Below are 20840 nucleotides of genomic sequence, written 5' to 3' on the forward strand. Positions count from 1 at the left end.
TGGGATTGTTGGGAATGTTGGGATTTTGGAGGATTTAGGGGATTTGGGGACACCAGGAGGGAATTTGGGGACATCGTGGTGGGTGTGGGGACACCAGGATTGCATAGAGACCCCAGGAGGGTTTGGGGACACCAGGAGGGGTTTGGGGACTGCGTTGGGGACTTTGGGGAGGGCTCGGGGACCCCGAGAGGGCTTGGGGACACTGGCGGGTGACGCTGGCAGGTGACACTGGCAGGTGACACTGGCGGGTGACACCGGGGCCACGGCGCGGTTTCGGTCTGGCCAATGATTAACCGGGAGGTGGCACTGGGAAAACCCGGAGTGGTGGCACTGGATGGGGACCTTGGGGACATCCCGGTGCGGCCAGGCCGGCGTGGCCCGGGATGTGTCACCTGCTGGGGGAGGGGTGGGAATGTCACAGCATTACCACGGGAGGGGTTGGGACAATGGCTCTGGGGACACTCCTGTCCCTGTCTCCTGTCTCTGTCCCTGTGCCCTGTCCTCTGTGTCCCCATCCCTGTCCCTATCCCCTGTCCCCATTCCTGTCCCCTGTTCCCATCCCCATCCCTGTCCCCATCCCTGTCCCTATCCCCTGTCCCCATTCCTGTCCCCTGTTCCCATCCCCATCCCTGTCCCCATCCCTGTCCCTGTCCCCATTCCTGTCCCCTGTGTCCCCATTGCTGTCCCCTGTTCCCATCCCCATTCCTATCCCCTGTGTCCCCATCCCTGTCCCTGTCCCCTGTCCCCATTCCTGTCCCCTGTGCCTGTCCCTGTCCTCTGTGTCCCCATCCCTGTCCCCATCCCTGTCCCTGTCCCCCATCCCCATTCCTGTCCCCCATGTCCCCATCCCCTGTGGCCCCATCCCTGTCCCTGTGTCCCCATCCCTGTCTCCCCATCCCTGTCCCTGTGTCCCCATCCCTGTGTCCCCATCCCTGTCCCTGTCCCGTGTCCCCATCCCTGTCCCCCTCCCCATCCCTGTCCCCATCCCTGTCCCCATCCCCATCCCTGTCCCCTGTGTCCCCATTGCTGTCCCCTGTCCCCATCCCTGTCCCTGTCCCCTGTGTCCCCATCCCCATCCCTGTCCCCTGTGTCCCCGTCCCCTGTCCCCATCCCCATCCCTGTCCCCATCCCTGTCCCCATCCCTGTCCCGTGTCCCCATCCCTGTCCCCATCCCTGTCCCCATCCCCGTCCCTGTCCCCATCCCTGTCCCCATCCCTGTCCCCATCCCTGTCCCCATCCCCGTCCCCTGTCCCTGGGTCCCGGCGCTCCCCGGCTCTGTTTTTATTTAATTTCAATTTAATTTAATTTATTTGATTTTATTTATTTTCATTTCTTTTGATCCCGCCCGCCTTTCTTCTCCCCAAGCCCCTCCCTGGCCGAGCATTTCCTGTCCCTTTGGGGACACGGTGCCACCCCCGCTGCCACCCCCGCTGCCACCCCCGCTGCCACCCCCTCCCGTGCCACCTCCCCCGCTTTGGGGCTGCCCCCCCCTTTGGGGACATCTCCGTCCCCAGATGCCACCACGGCTCGGGGACACACCTGGTGGCCCCCGGCAGGGGACAGCGGCGGAAGTGGCGTGTCCGGCCGGATGTCCCCAAGGCCACCAAGGCGGCGGGGACCGGCGTCCGGCACAAACAACCCACAAAGGGCCGGAAGGAAGGGGACAAGGGACAGCCGGATGTCCCCTGTCCCTTGTGGGGCCACCCCAAAGCTTTGGGGGCGTCACCCTGAGGGTGGCACCAACCCCCGGCTCTGTCCCTTTGTCCCTTTGTCCCTTTGTCGCTGTCGCTCCACCGGCGTTTGGGGTTTTTTGGGGTTTCTGGGTTTGGGGTTTTTTGGTTTTGGGGTTTTTGGGATTTGGGGTTTTTGGAATTTGGGGTTTTTGGGGTTTCTGGGTTTTTTGGGTTTTGGGGGTTTTGGGTTTTGGGGTTTTTTAGGATTTCTGGCTTTGGGTGTTTTTTTTTAATTTCGGGGTTTTTGGAATTTGGGGTTTTTTTTGGGTTTTTTGGGGGTTTTTGAGATTTGGGCTTTTTTGGTTTTTGGGGTTTTTGGTTTTGGAGTTTTTGGGGTTTCTGGGTTTGGCTTTTATTTTGATTTTGGGGTTTTTGAGATTTGCGGTTCTTTGGGTTTTTGGGTTTTCTGGGGTTTCGGGGTTTGAGTTTTTTGGTTTTGGGGGTTCTGGATTTGGGTGGGTTTTTTTATTTTGGGGTTTTTGGGTTTTTTTGGTTTTTGGTTTTTTGGGGGCTTTCTGGGTTTGGTTTTTTTTGGTTTTGGGGGTTCTGGGTTTGGGATTTTTTTTGGTTTTGGGGTTTTTGTGATTTGGGTATTTTGGATTTTTGGGTTTTTGGGGGGTTTCTGGGTTTGGTTTTTTTTTTTGGTTTTGGGGGTTTTGGTGTTTCTGAGTTTTGGATTTTTTTGGTGATCTCCCCGGAGAATTTGGGGGACTCCAGGTGGAACAACACCCCCCAGTTTCTGTGGATTTCCCCTGGATTTCTCAGGGAATTTTCGGGGATTTCTTGTGGGATTCTCAGGGATTTCTCAGGGAATTTTTGGGGATTCCCTGGACAATTTACAGGGAATTTTCAGGGTTTTTTTTGGTGAACTTTCATGAAATTTTTAGGGATTTCTTGGTGGATCTTCAAGGAATTTTCAGGGATTTCTCGGTGAATTTTCAGGGAATGTTTGGAGGTTTCTTAGCGAATTTTCTGAGAATTTTTGGGGATTTCTTCGTGAATTTTCAGGGAATTTTCTGGGATTTCTCTGAATTCTCAGTGAATTTTTAGGGATTTCTCGGTGAATTTTCAGGGAATTTTCTGGGATTTCTCGGTGAACTCTCAGTGAATTTTCCGGGATTTCTCAGTGAATTCTCAGGGAATTTTCTGGGATTTCTCGGTGAATTCTCAGGGAATTTTCTGGGATTTCTCGGTGAATTCTCAGGGAATGTTTGGGGATTTCTCGGTGAACTCTCAGTGAATTTTCGGGGATTCCTGCGGGAATTTCGGGGCCATTCCCACACCATTTTCTCGGGCCATTTCTCGCCGGTTTCTCCTTTCTCCCACCTCCGTTTCCCCCCAAAATCCCCAATCCCTCTGTCCAGGTGAAGAACGTGTCGGGCGGGGCCAGCGTCCCGGACGAGGCCGCCACCATCGCGTACTCGGAGAAGGGCGGGACCCCCGGGCCAGCGCCCCCCTACAGCCCCCCCCTGTACAGCGACCCCCCCCAAAAGGGCTGGAACAGGTGGGGAGGGGGCGGCAGAGCCAGGGGAAGGGGTGGGGGATGGGGGGAATGTGGGGAGGGGGCGGGAGAGGGGTGGGGAATATGGGGAGGGGGCGGGGAAAGATTGGAGGGGTGGGGAAATTTGGGGAGGGGTCGGGAAAGGGGTGGGGAAGGGAAGGAAAGGGAGGAAAAGGGTGGGGAATGTGGGGAGGGGTCGGGAAATTGGGGAGGGGTCGGGAGAGGGGTGGGGAATGTGGGGAGGGGTCGGGAAATTGGGGAGGGGTCGGGAAAGGGGTGGGGAATATGGGGAGGGGGCGGGGAAAGATTGGAGGGGTGGGGAAATTTGGGGAGGGGTCGGGAAAGGGGTGGGGAAGGGAAGGAAAGGGAGGAAAAGGGTGCGGAATGTGGGGAGGGGTCGGGAGAGGGTGGGGAATATGGGGAGGGGGCGGGGAAAGATTGGAGGGGTCGGGAAATTTGGGGAGGGGTGGGGAAGGGTGGAAGATTTGGGGAAGGGGCAGAAGAGGGAGGGAAAGGTGAGGAGGGGTCGAGGAAAGGATGGGGGGGTCGGAAATATGGGGAGGGGTCGAGAAAGGGGTGGGGAATATGGGGAGGGGGCAGGAAAAGATTGGAGGGGTGGGGAAATTTGGGGAGGGGTCAGAAAAATGGGGAAGGGGTGGAAGAGGGAGGGAAAGGCGAGGAGAGGTCGGGAAATTTGGGGAGGGGTCTGGAAAGGGGTGGGGAATATGGGGAGGGGTCTGGAAAGAGCGGGAAAGTTTGGGAAATGTGGGGAGGGGTCGGGAAAGGATGGAGGGGTCGGAAAATATGGGGAGGGGTCGGGAGAGTTTGGGAAATGTGGGGAGGAGTCGGGAAAAGATTGGAGGGGTCGGGGAATTTGGGGAGGGGGCGGGAAAGGGGGGGAAGGTTTGGGAAATGTGGGAGGGGTCAGGAAATACGGGGAGGGGTCGGGAGAGGGTGGGGAAGGCTTTGAGGGGTGGGGAAAGGGGGGATCCCCCCCGCGCCCCCCCAGGGCCGTGTCCCCGTGTCCCCGTGTCCGATGTCCCCGTGTCCCCCCCAGTGACCCCCCCTCGGACCCCCCCTCACCCTCGGAGGAGCCGGACGCCCCCCACCCCCCCCTGAAGCCCCCCGCCCGCCGCGGCCGCCGCGGCCGGCGCCAGCCCGAGGGCTCGCAGGGCTCGCAGGGCGACACCGACCCCGCCACCGCCGCCGAGTCCGGCGACAGCGACAGCGAGCAGTGGCACAGGTGACGCGCGGGGACAGCGCCACTCGCTGGGCCCTGCGGCCCCGTGTCTGGTGTGCCCGTGTCCCATGTCCAGTGTCCCCAGTGTCCCCGATGTCTCAGTGTCCCCATATCCCATACCCGATGTCCCCATATCCCTACGTTTCCAGTGTCCCCAATGTCCCCAGTGTCACCATATCCCATACCCAGTGTCCCCAATGTCCCCAGTGTCCCCATATCCCATACCCAGTGTCCCCAGTGTCCCCAGTGTCACCATATCCCATTACCAGTGTCCCCATATCCTAAATCCAATGTCCCCAATGTCCCTGATGTCCCCAATATCCTCAATACCCCCAATGTCCCCAATATGCCAATATCACTATGTCCCAATGTCCCCAATGTCTCCAATAACCCCAGTGTCCCCAGTGTCCCCATATCCCGATGTCCCCGATGTCCTCAATGACCCCAGTGTCCCCAATGTCCCCAATATCCCCAATGTCCCAATGTCCCCAATATCCCCAAAGTCCCAATATCCCCAATGTCCCCAATGTCCCCAATATCCCCAAAGTCCCAATATCCCCAGTGTCCCCAATGTCCCCAATGACCCCAATGTCCCTGATGTCCCCAGTGTCCCCGATGTCCCCAATATCCCCAATGTCCCCAGTGTCCCCATATCCCAATGTCCCCAATAACCCCGATGTCCCCAATATCCCCAATGTCCCCAATAACCCCAATGTCCCCAGTGACCCTAATACCCCTGATGTCCCCAATGTCCCCGATGTCCCCGATATCCATGATGTCCCCATGTCCCCTCAATGTCCCCAATATCCCCAATGACCCCAATGTCCCAATATCCCCAATGTCCCCAATATCCCCAATGTCCCCAATATCCCCGATGTCCCCAATATCCCCAATACCCACAATGTCCCCGCTGTCCCCTCTGTCCCCACGTCCCCCCCGCTGCCCCCTCTGTCCCCATGTCCCCCCACTGTCCCCGCTGTCCCCATGTCCCCCCGCCGTCCCTGCTGTCCCCACGTCCCCCAATGTCCCCGCTGTCCCCACGTCCCCCCAATGTCCCCGCTGTCCCCTGGCAGGCTGTACCCGCCCGTCGGCTCCCCGGGCACGCGCCAGCGCTACAAGGCGGAGTTCGGGCAGGAGCTGCGGCGCTACAAGGAGCTCTGTGCCCACATGGACGGGCTCAACGAGCGCCTGGCACAGCTGGCAGCACAGCTGGACCAGGTGCCCGAGGACAGCGCCCAGTACCAGGTGTGCCCCCGCTGCCCCCCGCCCGCCCTCGGTGCCCCTTTCACCCCTTGGTGCCCCCTGACCGCCCCCGCTGCCCCCTGCCCACCCTCAGTGCCCCTTTCACCCCTTGGTGCCCCCTGCCCGCCCTTGGTGCCCCTTCCACCCCTTGGTGCCCCTTCCACCCCTTGGTGCCCCCTGACCGCCCCCGCTGCCCCCTGCCCACCCTCAGTGCCCCTTTCACCCCTCAGTGCCCCCTGCCCGCCCTTGGTGCCCTTTTCCACCCCTTGGCGCCCCTTTTGACCCCTTGGTGCCCCCTTCCACCCCTTGGTGCCCCCTGCCCGCCCTTGGTGCCCCTTCCACCCCTTGGTGCCCCCTGACCGCCCCCGCTGCCCCCTGCCCACCCTCAGTGCCCCTTTTGACCCCTTGGTGCCCCCTTTCACCCCTTGGTACCCCCTGCCCACCCTTGGTGCCCTTTTCCACCCCTTGGTGCCCCTTTTTGACCCCTTTGTGCCCCTTTTTCTTTCTTTTTAATCCCTTTTCCACCCCTTGGTGCCCCCTTTTACCCCTTGGTCCCCCCTGCCCACCCCCGCTGCCCCCTGCCCACCCTCGGTGCCCCTTTCACCCCTCAGTGCCCCTTTTGACCCCTTGGTGCCCCCTGCCCGCCCCCGCTGCCCCCTGCCCACCCTCAGTGCCCCTTTCACCCCTTGTTCCCCCCCTTCTCCCCTCGGTGCCCCTTTTGACCCCTTGGTGCCCCTTTTTCTTTCTTTTTAATCCCTTTTCCACCCCTCTGTGCCCCTTTCACCCCTTGGCGCCCCTTTTGACCCCTTGGTGCCCCCTTCCACCCCTTGGTGCCCCCTGCCCGCCTCCGTTGCCCCCTGCCCACCCTCAGTGCCCCTTTCACCCCTTGATGCCCCTTTTGACCCCTTTGTGCCCCTTTTTCTTTCTTTTTGATCCCTTTTTGACCCCTCGGTGCCCCCTTTCACCCCTTGGTGCCCCCTGCCCGCCCTCGGTGCCCCTTTCACCCCTCAGTGCCCCTTCTGACCCCTCGGTGCCCCATTTTCTTTCTTTTTGCCCCATTTTTGCCCCTTTTTCCTTCTTTCGCCCCTCCCCCATACCCCCCGTATTTCTCCCCCCGTTGTCCCCTCTCTGTCCCCCTGTCCTTTCCATGTCCCTGTACCCTCCCTTTCCTCTGTCCCCCCATCCCCTCTGTCCTTGTGTCCCCTGTCCCCGTCCCTGACCCCGCTGTCCCCTCTATGTCCCCTGTCTCTGTCCCCTCTGTCTCCCCTGTCCCCCCTGTCCCCCCATCCCTCTCCCCTCCTTATCCTCCTGTCCCCTCTGTCCCTTCTGTCCCTGTGTCTCCATCCCTAAACCCCACTGTCCCCTGTCCCCATATCTGACCCTGCTGTCCCCTCTGTCCCTGTCCCTGTCCCCTCTGTCCCTGACCCCTCTGTCCCCGTCCCTGTCCCCTCTCTCCCTGACCCCTCTGTCCCTGTCCCTGACCCCACTGTCCCCTCTGTCCCTGTCCCCATCCCTGTCCCTGTCCCCTCTGTCCCTGTCCCTATCTCTATCCCTGTCACTGTCCCCTGTCCCTGTCCCCTCTGTCCCTGTCCCTGTCCCCTCTGTCCCTGTCCCTGTCTCTATCTCTGTCCCTGTCCCCTCTGTCCCTGTGCCCTCTGTCCCTGTCCCCTCTGTCTCTGTCCCTGTCCCTGTCCCCTGTCCCTGTCCCTGTCCCCTGTCCCTGTCCCTGTCTCCTGTCCCTGTCCCCTCTGTCCCTGTCCCTGTCTCTATCTCTGTCCCTGTCCCCTCTGTCCCTGTCCCCTCTGTCCCTGTCCCTGTCCCTGACCCCACTGTCCCCCCTGTCCCTGTCCCCTCTGTCCCTGTCCCCCCTGTCCCTGTCCCTGTCCCCTCTGTCCCTGTCCCCTCTGTCCCTGTCCCCTCTGTCCCTGTCCCTGTCCCTGTCCTGACCCCGCTGTCCCCGCAGGCGCTGGCCGAGGAGTACAACCACCTCAAGGACGTGAAGCGGGTGAGTCCCCAGCCTCTCCCCCCTCTTTGGGGACACCCCAAAATGTCCCCAAAACATCCCCTAACGTCCCCAAAACCTCCCCAGAGCCCGGAGTACCAGGACAAGAAGCGGGAATCCAAAACCCTGCGCAACAAACTCTTCCACATCAAGAGGATGGTCAGCGACTACGACAAACTCCGCGCCTGACCCCAAAGCCACCACCTCAAAAAAAAGGGACATTTCTGGGGGGACACCCCAAACCCCCCCCCCGACCCCCTCCAAAGACTTTTGTGCCTTTTTTTGGTGTAAAAACCCCAAAATTCCTCGTTTTGAGCCCTCCCCGGTGCCAAGGGTGGGGGGGGGGGATGGTGGCAGCTGTTGGTGTGACCCCCACCCCAAACCCCAAAATGTCCCCAAATGTCCCCCACGCCCTTTGGGACCCCCCCAGTGCCTTCCCCTGGTTGTAAATAGGGTTTTTTATGGGGTTTGCACTCCCCTGGCTGCCTCAAAAGGGGGTTTGGGGGTCCCAAATTGGGGTTTGGGGGTCCCAAATTGGGGCTTGGGGACCAAAAAACCCTTTTGGGGTTTTTTTTTGGGGGGGGGAGACCCAAATCCCAAAATATTTCGTAGGGAATTGGTGGGAGCTGTGGGAATCGTGTAATATTTGAATTGTTTTGTAATAAATGAAGTGGAATTGTTGATTTTCATTCGGGGTCAGGGTGAAACGGGAAGGCCGAAATTCCCCTAAATTTGGGAGGGCACCCCAAAAACTCTCCCACTTTTGGGGGGGAAATCCCAAATCTCTCTGTTTAGGAAGAGGAATCCCAAATGCCCCCCCAAACCTTGGAAAATCCTGAAATCCCAAATCCCGAAATCCTGAATCCTGAAATCCCCAAATCCCAAAATCCTGAAATCCTGAAATTCTGAAATCCCAAATCCCCAAATCCTGAAATCTTGAAATCCAAAATCCTGAAATCCCAAATCCCGAAATCCTGAAATCCCGAAATTCTGAAATCCCAAATCCTGATATCCCAAAATCCCAAATCCTGAAATCCCGAAATCCTGAAATCCCAAATCCCGAAATCCTGAAATCCCGAAATTCTGAAATCCCAAATCCTGATATCCCAAAATCCCGAAATCCTGAAATCCCGAAATCCTGAAATCCCAAATCCCCAAATCCCCAAATCCTGAAATCCCGAAATTCTGAAATCCCAAATCCTGAAATCCCAAATCCCGAAATCCTGATATCCCAAAATCCCAAATCCTGAAATCCCGAAATCCTGAAATCCCAAATCCCAAATCCTGAAATCCCGAAATTCTGAAATCCCAAATCCTGAAATCCCAAATCCCGAAATCCTGAAATCCCAAATCCCAAAATCCCATAATCCCAAATCCTGAAATCCCAAATTCCGAAATCCCAGAATCCCGACTCTTGGCTCATTCCAGACTGCCGGGGTTGTAGGAAACATCTTTAATTGGCGTTAATTAATGAGTTTATATGGCGGAGCGAGGATTCCATCGGCCGGGAATGGTTCCGGAATCCCAAAATCCCAAATCCTGAAATCCCAAATCCCGAAGTCCCAAATCCTGGCTCGTCCTGGTGCCAGTCGGGGGGGGACAGTCCCGGGGAGGGGTCTGTGTCCCTCGCGTGTCCCCTCCGTCTTTGGGGACACCCTGGGGACAACGCCAGGACCCTGAAACTATTTGGGACAACACTGGGAGCTCTTTGGGGACAAAGCCAGGACCCCAAAACTTATGGGAACAACCTCAGGACCCCAAAACCTTTGGTGACAATGCCGGGACCCCAAAAATTTTGGGGACAATGCTGGGACCCCAAAAATTTCGGGGACAATTTGAGGACAACACTGGGACCTCTTTTGGGGACAACACCAGGACCCCAAACCTTTGGTGACAATGCCAGGACCCAAAACTTTTTGGGACAACGCCGGGACCCCAAAAATTCCGGTGACAGCGCCAGGACCCCAAAACCTTTGGTGCCAACCCCACAACTCTGCCATTCTGGCGGGGCCGGGAGCCGCCGGCGCTCTGGAGAATCCCAACCCCCTTCCCGGGGAGCGTCTGTCCCGCTGTCCGGCCCGTCCTGCTGTCCGTCCGTCCGTCCCGTCCTCTGGCCCATCCCGCTGTCTGTCTGTCTGTCCGTCCCATCCCGCTGTCCAGCCCCTCCCTATTCTTTGGCCCATCCCATTGTCCGGCCTGTCCCGCTGTCTGTCCATCCCGCTGTCTGTCCACCCTGCTGTCCGTCCATCCCATTGTCCAGCCCGTCCCACTGTCCATTAATCCCATTGTCCGGCCTGTCCCATTCTCCAGCCCGTCCCGCTGTCTGTCCATCCCATCCCATTGTCCAGCCTGTCCCATTGTCCATCCATCCCATTGTCCGGCCTGTCCCATTCTCCAGCCCGTCCCACTGTCTGTCCATCCCATCCCATTGTCCAGCCTGTCCCATTGTCCATCCATCCCATTGTCCGGCCTGTCCCGCTGTCTGTCCATCCCGTTCTCCATCCCATCCCACTGTCCAGCCTGTCCCATTATCCGGCCAGTCCCAGACACCCCATTTTATCCAGCATCCCACATTATCCGGCCCATCCCATTGTCCGGCCCATCCCACGCCGCTGCCCATCCATCCATCCATCCATCCATCCATCCATCCATCCATCCATCCCGCCGTCCGTGCGTCCATCCGTCCGTCCGTCCGTCCGTCCTACTGCCCGGCGCCGTAGGGCCAGTTGAAGGTGCTGCCGGACAGCAGCATGTCGCGGATCAGGGTCTCGATGGGCGTCTTGCCCACCAGGCGCATGAAGAAGAGCTGCGAGATGAGGGCGGCGGGCACGGCGCGCAGCGCGGGCAGGCGCAGCAGGAGCCGCCCGAAGCGCTGCGGCTGCGACGGGAACTGCGCGCGCTCGTACTCGGTCAGCGCCACCTGCGCCTTCTCCTGCAGCGTCTCCACGTGCGCCGGGTCCGACAGCCCGCAGGCGTCTGCCGGGGAACGGGACAGGTTGGGCAAGGGGAGGGGGATCCCGCCGGGATGTCCCCAGGGAATGGCCCCAAACCCATTGGGAACGTCCCCGGATCCGTTGGGAATAGCCCCAAACCCACTGGGAATGCCTTCAAACCCACTGGGAATGTCTTCAAACCCATTGGGAATAGCCCCAAACCTACTGGGAATAGCCCCAAATCCATTGGGAATAGCCCCAAACCCACTGGGAATGTCTTCAAACCCACTGGGAATAGCCCCAAACCCACTGGGAATAGCCTCAAACCCACTGGGAATAGCCCCAAACCCACTGGGAATGTCTTCAAATCCGTTGGGAATGTCTTCAAGGGAATATCCCCAAAATCCATTGGGAATAACCCCAAAACCCAATATCACAAAATCCATTGGGAACGTCTCCAAACCCACTGGGAATGTTTTCAAACCCACTGGGAATAGCCCCAAACCCACTGGGAATGCCTTCAAACCTACTGGGAATAGCCCCAAACCCACTGGGAATGTCTTCAAACCCATTGGGAATAGCCCCAAACCCACTGGGAATGTCTTCAAACCCATTGGGAATAGCCCCAAACCCACTGGGAATAGCCCCAAACCCACTGGGAATAGCCCCAATCCCACTGGGAATGTCTTCAAATCCGTTGGGAATGTCTCCAAGGGAATATCCTCGAAACCCATTCAGAACATCCCCCGATTCGTTGGGAATGTCCCCAAGGGAATGTCCCCAAAACCCATTGGGAACAGCCCCAAAACCGTTGGGAATGTCCCCAAGGGAATATCCCCGAAACCCACTGGGAATGTCCCCAGATCCGTTGGGAATGTCCCCAAGGGAATATCCCCGAAACCCATTGGGAATGTCCCCAAATCCATTGGGAATAGCCCCAAACCCACTGGGAATGTCTTCAAACCCATTGGGAACGTCCCTGGATCCGTTGGGAATGTCTCCAAGGGAATATCCCCAAAATCCATTGGGAATAACCCCAAAACCCAATGTCACAAAATCCATTGAGAATGTCCCCAAATTCATTGGGAATAGCCCCAAATCCATTGGGAATGTCCCCAAGGGAATATCCCTGAAATCCATTGGGAATGTCCCCAAATTCATTGGTAATAGCCCCAAATCCATTGGGAATGTCCCCAAGGGAATATCCCCAAAATCCATTGGGAATAGCCCAAAAATTGAATATCACAAAATCCATTAGGAATGTCTCCAAATCCACTGGGAATAAAAAACCCACAAAAACCTCTCCCTGCCCATGCCCAACCCCAAAAACCCTCAGAAAAACCCCAACCCCAACCCCTCCCACCTGACCCCAACCCCAAAAACCTTCAGAACAACCTCTCTCCCACCCATCCCCAGCCCCAAAAATCCTCGGAAAAACCCCACCCCAACCCCTCCTACGCGGCCCCAACCCCAAAAACCCTTAGAAAAACCCACAAAAACCTCTCCCTACCTAACCCCAACCCCAAAAACCCCTGGAAAAACCCGGAACAATCTCTCCCTACCCAACCCCAATCCCAAAACCCCTTGGAACAACCTCTCCCTTCCCATCCCCAACCCCAAAACCCCTTGGAACAAGCTCTCTCCCACCCATCCCAAACCCCAAAAACCCTCAGAAAAACCCACCAAAACCTCTCCCTACCCAACCCCAACCCCAAAACCCCTTGGAACAACCTCTCCCCCACCCATCCCGAACCCCAAAAACCCTCAGGACAACCCCACTCCAACCCCTCCCACCTGACCCCAACCCCAAAAACCCTTGGAACAACTTCTCCCTACCCATCCCCAACCTCCCAAACCCTCAGGAAAACCCCAATCCCTCCCATCTGACCCCAACCCCAAAACCCCTTGGAACAAGCTCTCCCTACCCAACCCCAACCCCAAAACCCCCTGGAACAACCTCTCCCTACCCAACCCCAAAAACCCTTAGAAAAACCCACAAAAACCTCTCCCTACCTAACCCCAACCCCAAAAACCCCTGGAAAAACCCAGAACAACCTCTCCCTACCCAACCCCAAAACCCCCTGGAACAACCTCTCCCTTCCCATCCCCAACCCCAAAAACCCTCAGGACAACCCCAACCCCTCCCACCCGCTCCCAACCCCAAAAACCCTTGGAACAACCTCTCCCTACCCAACCCAAACCCCAAAACCCCCGGAAAAACCAAGAAAAACCTCTCCCTACCTAACCCCAACCCCAAAACCCCCTGGAACAACCTCTCCCCCACCCATCCCCAGCCCCAAAAACCCTCAGGACAACCCCAACCCCTCCCACCTGCCCCCAACCCCAAAACCCCTTGGAACAACTTCTCCCTACCCATCCCCAACCTCCCAAACCCTCAGGAAAACCCCAATCCCTCCCACCTGACCCCAACCCCAAAAACCCTTGGAACAATCTCTCCCTACCCAACCCCAACCCCAAAACCCCCTGGAACAACCTCTCCCTACCCAACCCCAAAAACCCTTAGAAAAACCCACAAAAACCTCTCCCTACCTAACCCCAACCCCAAAACCCCCTGGAACAACCCCTCCCCCACCCATCCCAAACCCCAAAAACCCTCAGAACAACCCCAACCCCTCCCACCTGCCCCCAACCCCAAAAACCCCTTGGAACAACCTCTCCCTACCCAACCCCAACCCCAAAACCCCCGGAAAAACCAAGAAAAACCTCTCCCTACCTAACCCCAACCCCAAAAACCCCCTGGAACAACCTCTCCCTTCCCATCCCCAACCCCAAAAACCCTCAGGACAACCCCAACCCCTCCCACCTGCCCCCGACCCCTCACCGGGCGTGAAGAGCGCAATGGCCTTGAGGCAGCTGTACTCGGCCGAGTCCACCTGCAGCCGGTTGAGCTTCTCCACCTGCTCCTGGAAGACGCGGATCTGATCCATGAAGGCCACCACCCTCTCGGCCGACATGGGCGAGGCGTGGAAGCCGGCGGCCGCCAGCAGCGGCGCCATGTGCAGCGGCAGCGCCGACTGCGCCGCGTTCAGCACGAAGAGCTCGCTCCAGCTCAGCCGCAGCAGGGCCACCTGGTCGGACACGGGCAGCTCGGGGAAGAAGGGGATGTTGCGAGCCCACTCCACCGTGCTGAAGAGCAGGCGGGCGGCCAGCTCGCAGATGTTGTCGATGCCCATGACGCTGCCCGGTTGCTGCGGCGGCTGCGGCGCGTACTGCGAGCCGTAGCGCGCCGCCGGGTAGGGCTCGGCGCGCAGCAGCTGCGAGATCAGCTCCGACACGGGCTGCCCGTTGAAGAAGTCGCCGGTGGGGAGGGGGTTGGGGCTGCTGCTGGAGTGGCTGGGGGGGATTCGGCCCCGTTGGACGGCTGGGAGGGGAGGAAGGTTGGGGGTTTTAGTGTGGCACCAAAAAATGCCGTCGGATTTGCATCACGATCGCAAAAAATGCCGTTGGATTTGCATCCTGATCCTACACTGATCCTGCTGGATCCTCATCCTGATCCTACATGGATCCTCATCCTGATCCTACATGGATCCTGCTGGATCCTCATCCTGATCCTACACTGATCCTGCTGGATCCTCATCCTGATCCTACATGGATCCTCATCCTGATCCTACATGGATCCTGCTGGATCCTCATCCTGATCCTACATGGATCCTGCTGGATCCTCATCCTGATCCTACATGGATCCTGCTGGATTTTCATCCTGATCCTACACTGATCCTGCTGGATCCTCATCCTGATCCTACATGGATCCTGCTGGATCCTCATCCTGATCCTACAGGAGCCTGCTGGATCCTCATCCTGATCCTACATGGATCCTGCTGGATCCTCATCCTGATCCTACACTGATCCTGCTGGATCCTCATCCTGATCCTACATGGATCCTGCTGGATCTTCATCCTGATCCTACATGGATCCTGCTGGATCCTCATCCTGATCCTACCTGGATCCTCATCCTGATCCTACATGGATCCTGCTGGATCCTCATCCTGATCCTACATGAGCCTGCTGGATCCTCATCCTGATCCTACATGGATCCTGCTGGATCCTCATCCTGATCCTACATGAGCCTGCTGGATCTTCATCCTGATCCTACATGGATCCTGCTGGATCCTCATCCTGATCCCACACTGATCCTACTGGATCTTCATCCTGATCCTACAGGAGCCTGCTGGATCCTCATCCTGATCCTACATGGATCCTGCTGGATCCTCATCCTGATCCTACATGGATCCTACTGGATCCTCATCCTGATCCTACCTGGATCCTGCTGGATCTTCATCCTGATCCTACATGGATCCTGCTGGATCTTCATCCTGATCCTACATGGATCCTGCTGGATCCTCATCCTGATCCTACATGGATCCTGCTGGATCTTCATCCTGATCCTACATGGATCCTACTGGATCTTCATCCTGGCCCCACACTGATCCCACAGGATCTTCATCCTGATCCTACATTGATCCTCCTGGATTTTCATCCCAATCCCAAAAAATCCCATCGGATTTTTATTCTGACCCGACACGGATCCTACTGGGTTTTCATTGTGATCCCAAAAAATCCCATTGGATTTTCATCCCAACCCCACACGGATCCTCCTTGATTTTCATCCCCATCCCAAAAAACCCCACCAGATTTTTATTCCAACCCCACACATATCCCCAAAAAAACCCAAAAGAACCCAAAAAAAGTAAAAAACCAATTTTTTTCCCCCCCAAACCTGGAATTCCCGGAATTCCCGGGATTCCTCGGGAATTTTCCCCACCTTCCTTCCTCATGCCCACTCGGAAGCACTTCTTGAGGCGGCAGTACTGGCACTGGTTCCGGTGGTGCTGGTCGATCTGGCAGTCCCGGTTGGATCTGCGGGAATCATCGGGATCAGCCGCAATTCCCGGGAATTTCAGACCCCCCCCAAATCCATCCCGGCCATCCCAGAGCCCGTTCCTCAAATTTTTATGGGATTTGTTGGGAACGGTCGTTGCCGATGGGTTTTTTGTCGTGGTGATCCTAAAAAAATCCCGTTGGATTTCTGTCCTGATCCCAAAAAATCCCACTGGATTTTCATCCTGATCCCAAAAAATCCCACTGGATTTTTGTCCTGATCCCAAAAAGTCCCACTGGATGTTTGTCCTGATCCCAAAAAAATTCTGCTGGATTTCTGTCCTGATCCCAAAAAATCCCATTGGATTTTCGTCCTGATCCCAAAAAAATCCCACAGGATTTTCGTCCTGATCCTACATGGATCCTACTGGATTTTCATCCTGATCCCAAAAAAATCCCGTTGGATTTCTGTCCTGATCCCAAAAAATCCCGTCGGATTTTCATCCCAATCCCAAAAAAATCCCGTTGGATTTTCATACTGATCCCAAAAAAATCCCAATGGATTCTCAGCCCCATCCCTGGGAAAGTTTTTGGGATTTAATTGGTGGTGAATTCCAAGGAATTCCAGGAATTTCCTGCAGGGCTGGGACTGAAATCCCTCGGGCAGCGCTGACCCCAAATCCCCACGGGATTCTGGGATAAAGGGAGAGAATTCCCAAAATTCCTCAGGGGCTGCAAAAGGATGGATTCATCCCAAAATTCCCAAAATCCCTGGAAAAAGGGTCCTGGCCCTCAGATTCATCCCAAAGTTCCTAAAATTCCCAAAATCACAGGAAAAGGGGTCATGGCTCATGGATTCATCCCAAAATTCCCAAAATCCTTGGAAAAGGGATCATGGCCCATAGATTCATCCCAAAATTCCCAAAATCCTTGGAAAAGGGGTTCTGGCCCATGGATTCATCACAAAATTCCCCAAATTCCCAGGAAAAGGGGTCCTGGCTCATGGATTCATCCCAAAATTCCCAAAATCCTTGGAAAAGGGGTCCTGGCCCTCAGATTCATCCCAAAGTTCCTAAAATTCCCAAAATCACAGGAAAAGGGATCATGGCTCATGGATTCATCCCAAAATTCCCAAAATCCCTGGAAAAGGGATCATGGCCCGTAGATTCATCCCGAAATTCCCAAAATCCTTGGAAAAGGGGTCCTGGCTCATGGATTCATCCCAAAATTCCCAAAATTTTGGAAAAGGGGTCCTGGCCCTCGGATTCATCCCAAAAATCCCAAAATTCCCAAAATCCCTGGAAAAGGGGTCCTGGTTCATGGATTCACCCCAAAATTCCCAAAATTTTGGAAAAGGGGTCCAAAATCCCTGGAGAAGGGGTCCTGGCCCTTGGATTCACCCCAAAATTCCCAAAATCCCTGGAAAAAGGCTCCAAAATCCCATTCTCCCACGGAATCCCCCATCTAACCCCCCCCAAATCCCATTCCCGGGCTGATCCCAGAGCAGGAATTCCCTTCCTGGGCAGGAAAAAGAAATTTGGGGATGAATTCCGAGGCCGGAGCGGCGGGAATGCCGGGCACGGAACTTTCCGGAATCCCAACACGGAATTAATTCATCCCCGACATCCCCGGCGGGGCCGGGAACGTGATCCCGATGAAAAGCAGGAGCAGGAGAGGCCCTGACGTCTTCATCCAGGCCTGAATTCCCGGAAAATCGCTGGGAAAAAATGGGAATTATCCTGGAATTTTCCTTCCAGGGGAGCCAGCGAGGTCGGGGAGGAGCAGGGAAAAAATCCCAAAATTATCCCGGATTTTTTTTTTGTTCCTCACCTCGATAATTCCTTGGAATTTTGGGGAAAGATCCTAAAATTATCCCGGATTTTTTATTTTCCTCCAAGATAATTCCTTGGAATTTTGGGGAAAGATCCGAAAATTATCCTGGATTTTTGTTTTTCCCAAGATAATTCCTTGGAATTTTAGGAAAAGATCCCTCAAATCCTCCTGGATTTTTTCCCAGTGGATAAAACCACCTTGATAATTCCTTGGAATTTCGGGAAAAGAAATATCCCGGATTTTTCCCAATGGATGATCCCACCACAGCCTTGGAATTTCGGGAAAAGCTACCCAAAATTATCCTGGATTTTTTTTTTTTCCCCCAGTGGATAAAATCACCTCAATAATTCCTTGGAATTCCGGGAAAATCTCCCCAAAACTCATCCCAGATTTTTCCCAACCCCACCAGGAATTCCCTCAATCCCTCCCCGGAATCCAAAAAGGAAAAATCCAAAATTTTGGGGGTTTTTTTTTCCCCTTTTTTTTTTTTTTTAATTTTTAATTTCAAAAGCCGGGAAGTGACTTGGGAATTTTTGGCTTTTCCAGAGGAACAAAGCTCCAGGATCCCGCTTTTGTTCCGGGAATCCAAAGCGGCCCCGAGCTCATTTGCATATTCAAAATGCCTTTAATTATCGCTGCCGCTAATTACCCGCCCTAATTAAGTCATTAGCACAGCCCGGGCCTTTGGAGCTTCCCAAATTTCCCAGCTCGCTGGAAAACTCCGGAGGGGATTTTTGGGAACTTTTTTTTTCTCCAGAGATTTGAGGGAGGGTTCGGAAATCCGGAATTTTGGGGAAAATCCGGAATTTTGGGGAAAATCCGGAATTTTGGGATCTTTTCCCGAAATTCCAAGGGATTATCGAGGTGGTTTTATCCCCTGGGAAAAAAAAAAATCCGGGATAATTTTGGGAATTTTTTCCCAAAATTCCAAGGCTGTGGTGGGATCATCCAGGTGATTTTGCCCATTGGGAAAAATCTGGGATATTTCTGGGGAATTTTTCCCAAAATCTGGGATTTTTTTAGGATCAGGAGCCGATTCCAGCCGGGATTGGATCCAGCGGCTCCCGGATGATTCCTGATCCTTTTCCCTTCTCCCAAAAATACCAGAACCTTCCCTGAGCTGGGGTGAGAACCCTCAGAAATTCGGGAATTCTGCCCTCCGGGAGCAGTTTGGGATTGGGAATTCCCCCAATTCCAAACTCTGGGAATCCCGAGGTTCCGGCAGCTCCGAACTTCCCGGGATTCGATCCTGGATTCCTCAGGGATCCCGGAATTCCGGGGGATCCCTGCTCTCATTATCCTGGAATTCCGGGGGATCCCTGCTCCCATTATCCCGGAATTCCGGGGGATCCCTGCTCCCGGTATCCCGGAATTTCGGGGGATCCCTGCTCCCGTTATCCCGGAATTTCGGGGGATCCCTGCTTCCATTATCCCGGAATTTCGGGGATCCCTGCTCCCATTATCCTGGAATTCCAGGGGATCCCCGCTCCCGGTATCCCGGAATTCCGGGGGATCCCTGCTCCCGTTATCCCGGAATTCCGGGGGATCCCTGCTCCCGGTATCCCAGATCCCACTCCCGGTATTCCAGAGGCTCCCGCTTCCGCTGGATGCCGGTGCTCCCGGTCCATCCCGGTGTTCCAGGTCCATTCCCGGTCCATTCCCGGTCCATTCCCGGTCCATTCCCGGTCCATTCCCGGTCCATCCTGGTCCATCCCGGTGTTCCCGGCGCTCCCGGCATTCCCGAGGCTCCCGTTGGATCCCGGCCCCGTGCCAGGGGTGAGTCACGGACACCGCGGGAATGCCGGGAGCGCCGGGAATACCGGGATGGACCGGGATGGACAGGGAACACCGGGATGGACCGGGAACATCGGGAATGGACCGGAAACACCGGGATGGATCGGGATGGACCGGGAACATCGGGAATGGACCGGGAACATCGGGAATGGACCGGGAATGGACCGGGAATGCCGGGATGGACCGGGAACATCGGGAATGGACCGGGAACAGACCGGGAATGGACCGGAAACACCGGGATGGACCGGGAACATCGGGAATGGACCGGGATGGACCGGGAACATCGGGAATGGAGCGGGAACGGACCGGGAATGCCGGGAACGGGGGCGGCCGGGGGTGGAGGAACCCGTGCTGGACTGGGGGATACTGGGACGGACTGGGGGATACTGGGATGGACTGGGGGAAACTGGGATGGACAGGGGGAAACTGGGATGGACTGGGGGATACTGGGATGGACTGGGGGAAACTGGGATGGACAGGGGGAAACTGGGATGGACTGAGGGAAAACCCCGGCTGAACTGGGAGCTCCCCGGGCTGAACTGGGAGCGCTGTGCCGAGCTGCAGTGGGAACCCCTCATTCGCACTGGGAGCCACTGGTTTGTACTGGGAGAGCCCCGATTCGCACTGGGGGGGGGGGGGGAGCCTCGTGCTGTACTGGGAGCCACTGGTTTGAACTGGGACACCCCCAGTCTCACCACACCGAGACCCCAAGTCATCCCCAACCGGGATCCCCCGGGTGTCCCCCCGCTCCCCTCGCGGTGTCCCCGCTGTCCCCCCCGCTCCTCTCCGGCTGTCCCCTCGCTGTCCCCTCGCTGTCCCCTCGCTGTCCCCCCGCTGTCCCCCCGCTGTCCCCCCGCTGTCACCTGCAGGTGTAGCTGAGGTTCCTGCGGATGCTGCGCTTGAAGAAGCTCTTGCAGCCCTCGCAGGTGAACACGCCGTAGTGCTTCCCGCTGGATTTGTCCCCGCACACCACGCAGTCCGCGCCGGCCCCGGGCCGCTCCTCCTCGCCGTGCTCCGCGTCGCTGCCGCCGCCACCGGGGGACGCCGCCTCCTCCGCTCCGCCACCGCCGCCGCCGCCTCCGGTGCCACCGGCTCCGCCACCGTTGGGTTCGCCCCAAGCGCCGGCCACCATGGCCATGGCTCCGCGGGGCCGCGGGGGCTCAGCGCCGCATCGAGCGGAGCCTGCCGGTGCTGCTGCTCCTCCCGGTGCTTCTCCCGGTGCTTTTCCTCCTCCCGGTTCTTCTCCCGGTGCTTTTCCTCCTCCCGGTTCTTCTCCCGGTGCTTTTCCTCCTCCCGGTTCTTCTCCCGGTGCTTTTCCTCCTCGCGGTGCTTTTCCTCCTCCTCCCGGTTCTTCTCCGCCCGGTGCTGATTCTGCTCCTGGTGCTTCCCCTCCCGGTGCTGGTTCTGCTCCCGGTTCTTCTCCCGGTTCTTTTCCTCCCGGTTCTTCCCCTCCCGGTGCTGGTTCTGCTCCTGGTTCTTCCTCTCCCGGTTCTTCCTCTCCCGGTTCTCCTCCCGGTTCTTCCCCTCCCGGTGCTGGTTCTGCTCCCGGTTCTTCCTCTCCCGGTTCTTCTCCTCCCGGTTCTTCCCCTCCCGGTGCTTCCCCGCGCCGAGTTCGGTAAGTTTTACCGAGGAACCGCCGCCTGGGAAAAGCTCCGCTTTTTGGGGTAGTTTTTCTTTTTTAGGTTTTTTTTTGGGGTCGCCCCCTCAGGGATTTGTCGCTCTC

The 20840-nt window shown here is 56.8% G+C and overlaps 2 protein-coding genes across 5 annotated transcripts in view; one reads left to right on the plus strand and one right to left on the minus strand.

Annotated features, from left to right (window-relative positions):
* Positions 1–8407, plus strand: part of OCLN (occludin) — a 17738-nt gene extending 9331 nt beyond the window's left edge. For all 4 annotated transcript variants that reach the window (XM_059869916.1, XM_059869917.1, XM_059869915.1 and 1 more), the window contains 5 exons: positions 3098–3237; positions 4292–4477; positions 5548–5719; positions 7680–7721; positions 7806–8407. In XM_059869916.1, the coding sequence (XP_059725899.1) occupies positions 3098–3237; positions 4292–4477; positions 5548–5719; positions 7680–7721; positions 7806–7907 (642 nt within the window). In that variant the 3' untranslated portion in view covers positions 7908–8407. The remainder of the gene's footprint in view (positions 1–3097; positions 3238–4291; positions 4478–5547; positions 5720–7679; positions 7722–7805) is intronic.
* Positions 8408–9156: 749 nt separating this feature from the next.
* NR2F6 (nuclear receptor subfamily 2 group F member 6) lies at positions 9157–20402 on the minus strand. Its single transcript, XM_059869696.1, has 4 exons — positions 19981–20402; positions 15435–15529; positions 13494–14033; positions 9157–10694 (listed from the first exon to the last, which is right to left on the minus strand). Exons 1-4 carry the CDS (start codon positions 20253–20255, stop codon positions 10420–10422), a joined length of 1185 nt encoding a protein of 394 aa, XP_059725679.1. The 5' UTR covers positions 20256–20402; the 3' UTR covers positions 9157–10419.
* Between the last annotated feature and the right edge of the window lie 438 nt (positions 20403–20840).

Source organism: Haemorhous mexicanus, chromosome 29 (assembly GCF_027477595.1).
Source record: "Haemorhous mexicanus isolate bHaeMex1 chromosome 29, bHaeMex1.pri, whole genome shotgun sequence".
Taxonomy (NCBI): Eukaryota; Metazoa; Chordata; class Aves; order Passeriformes; family Fringillidae; genus Haemorhous; species Haemorhous mexicanus.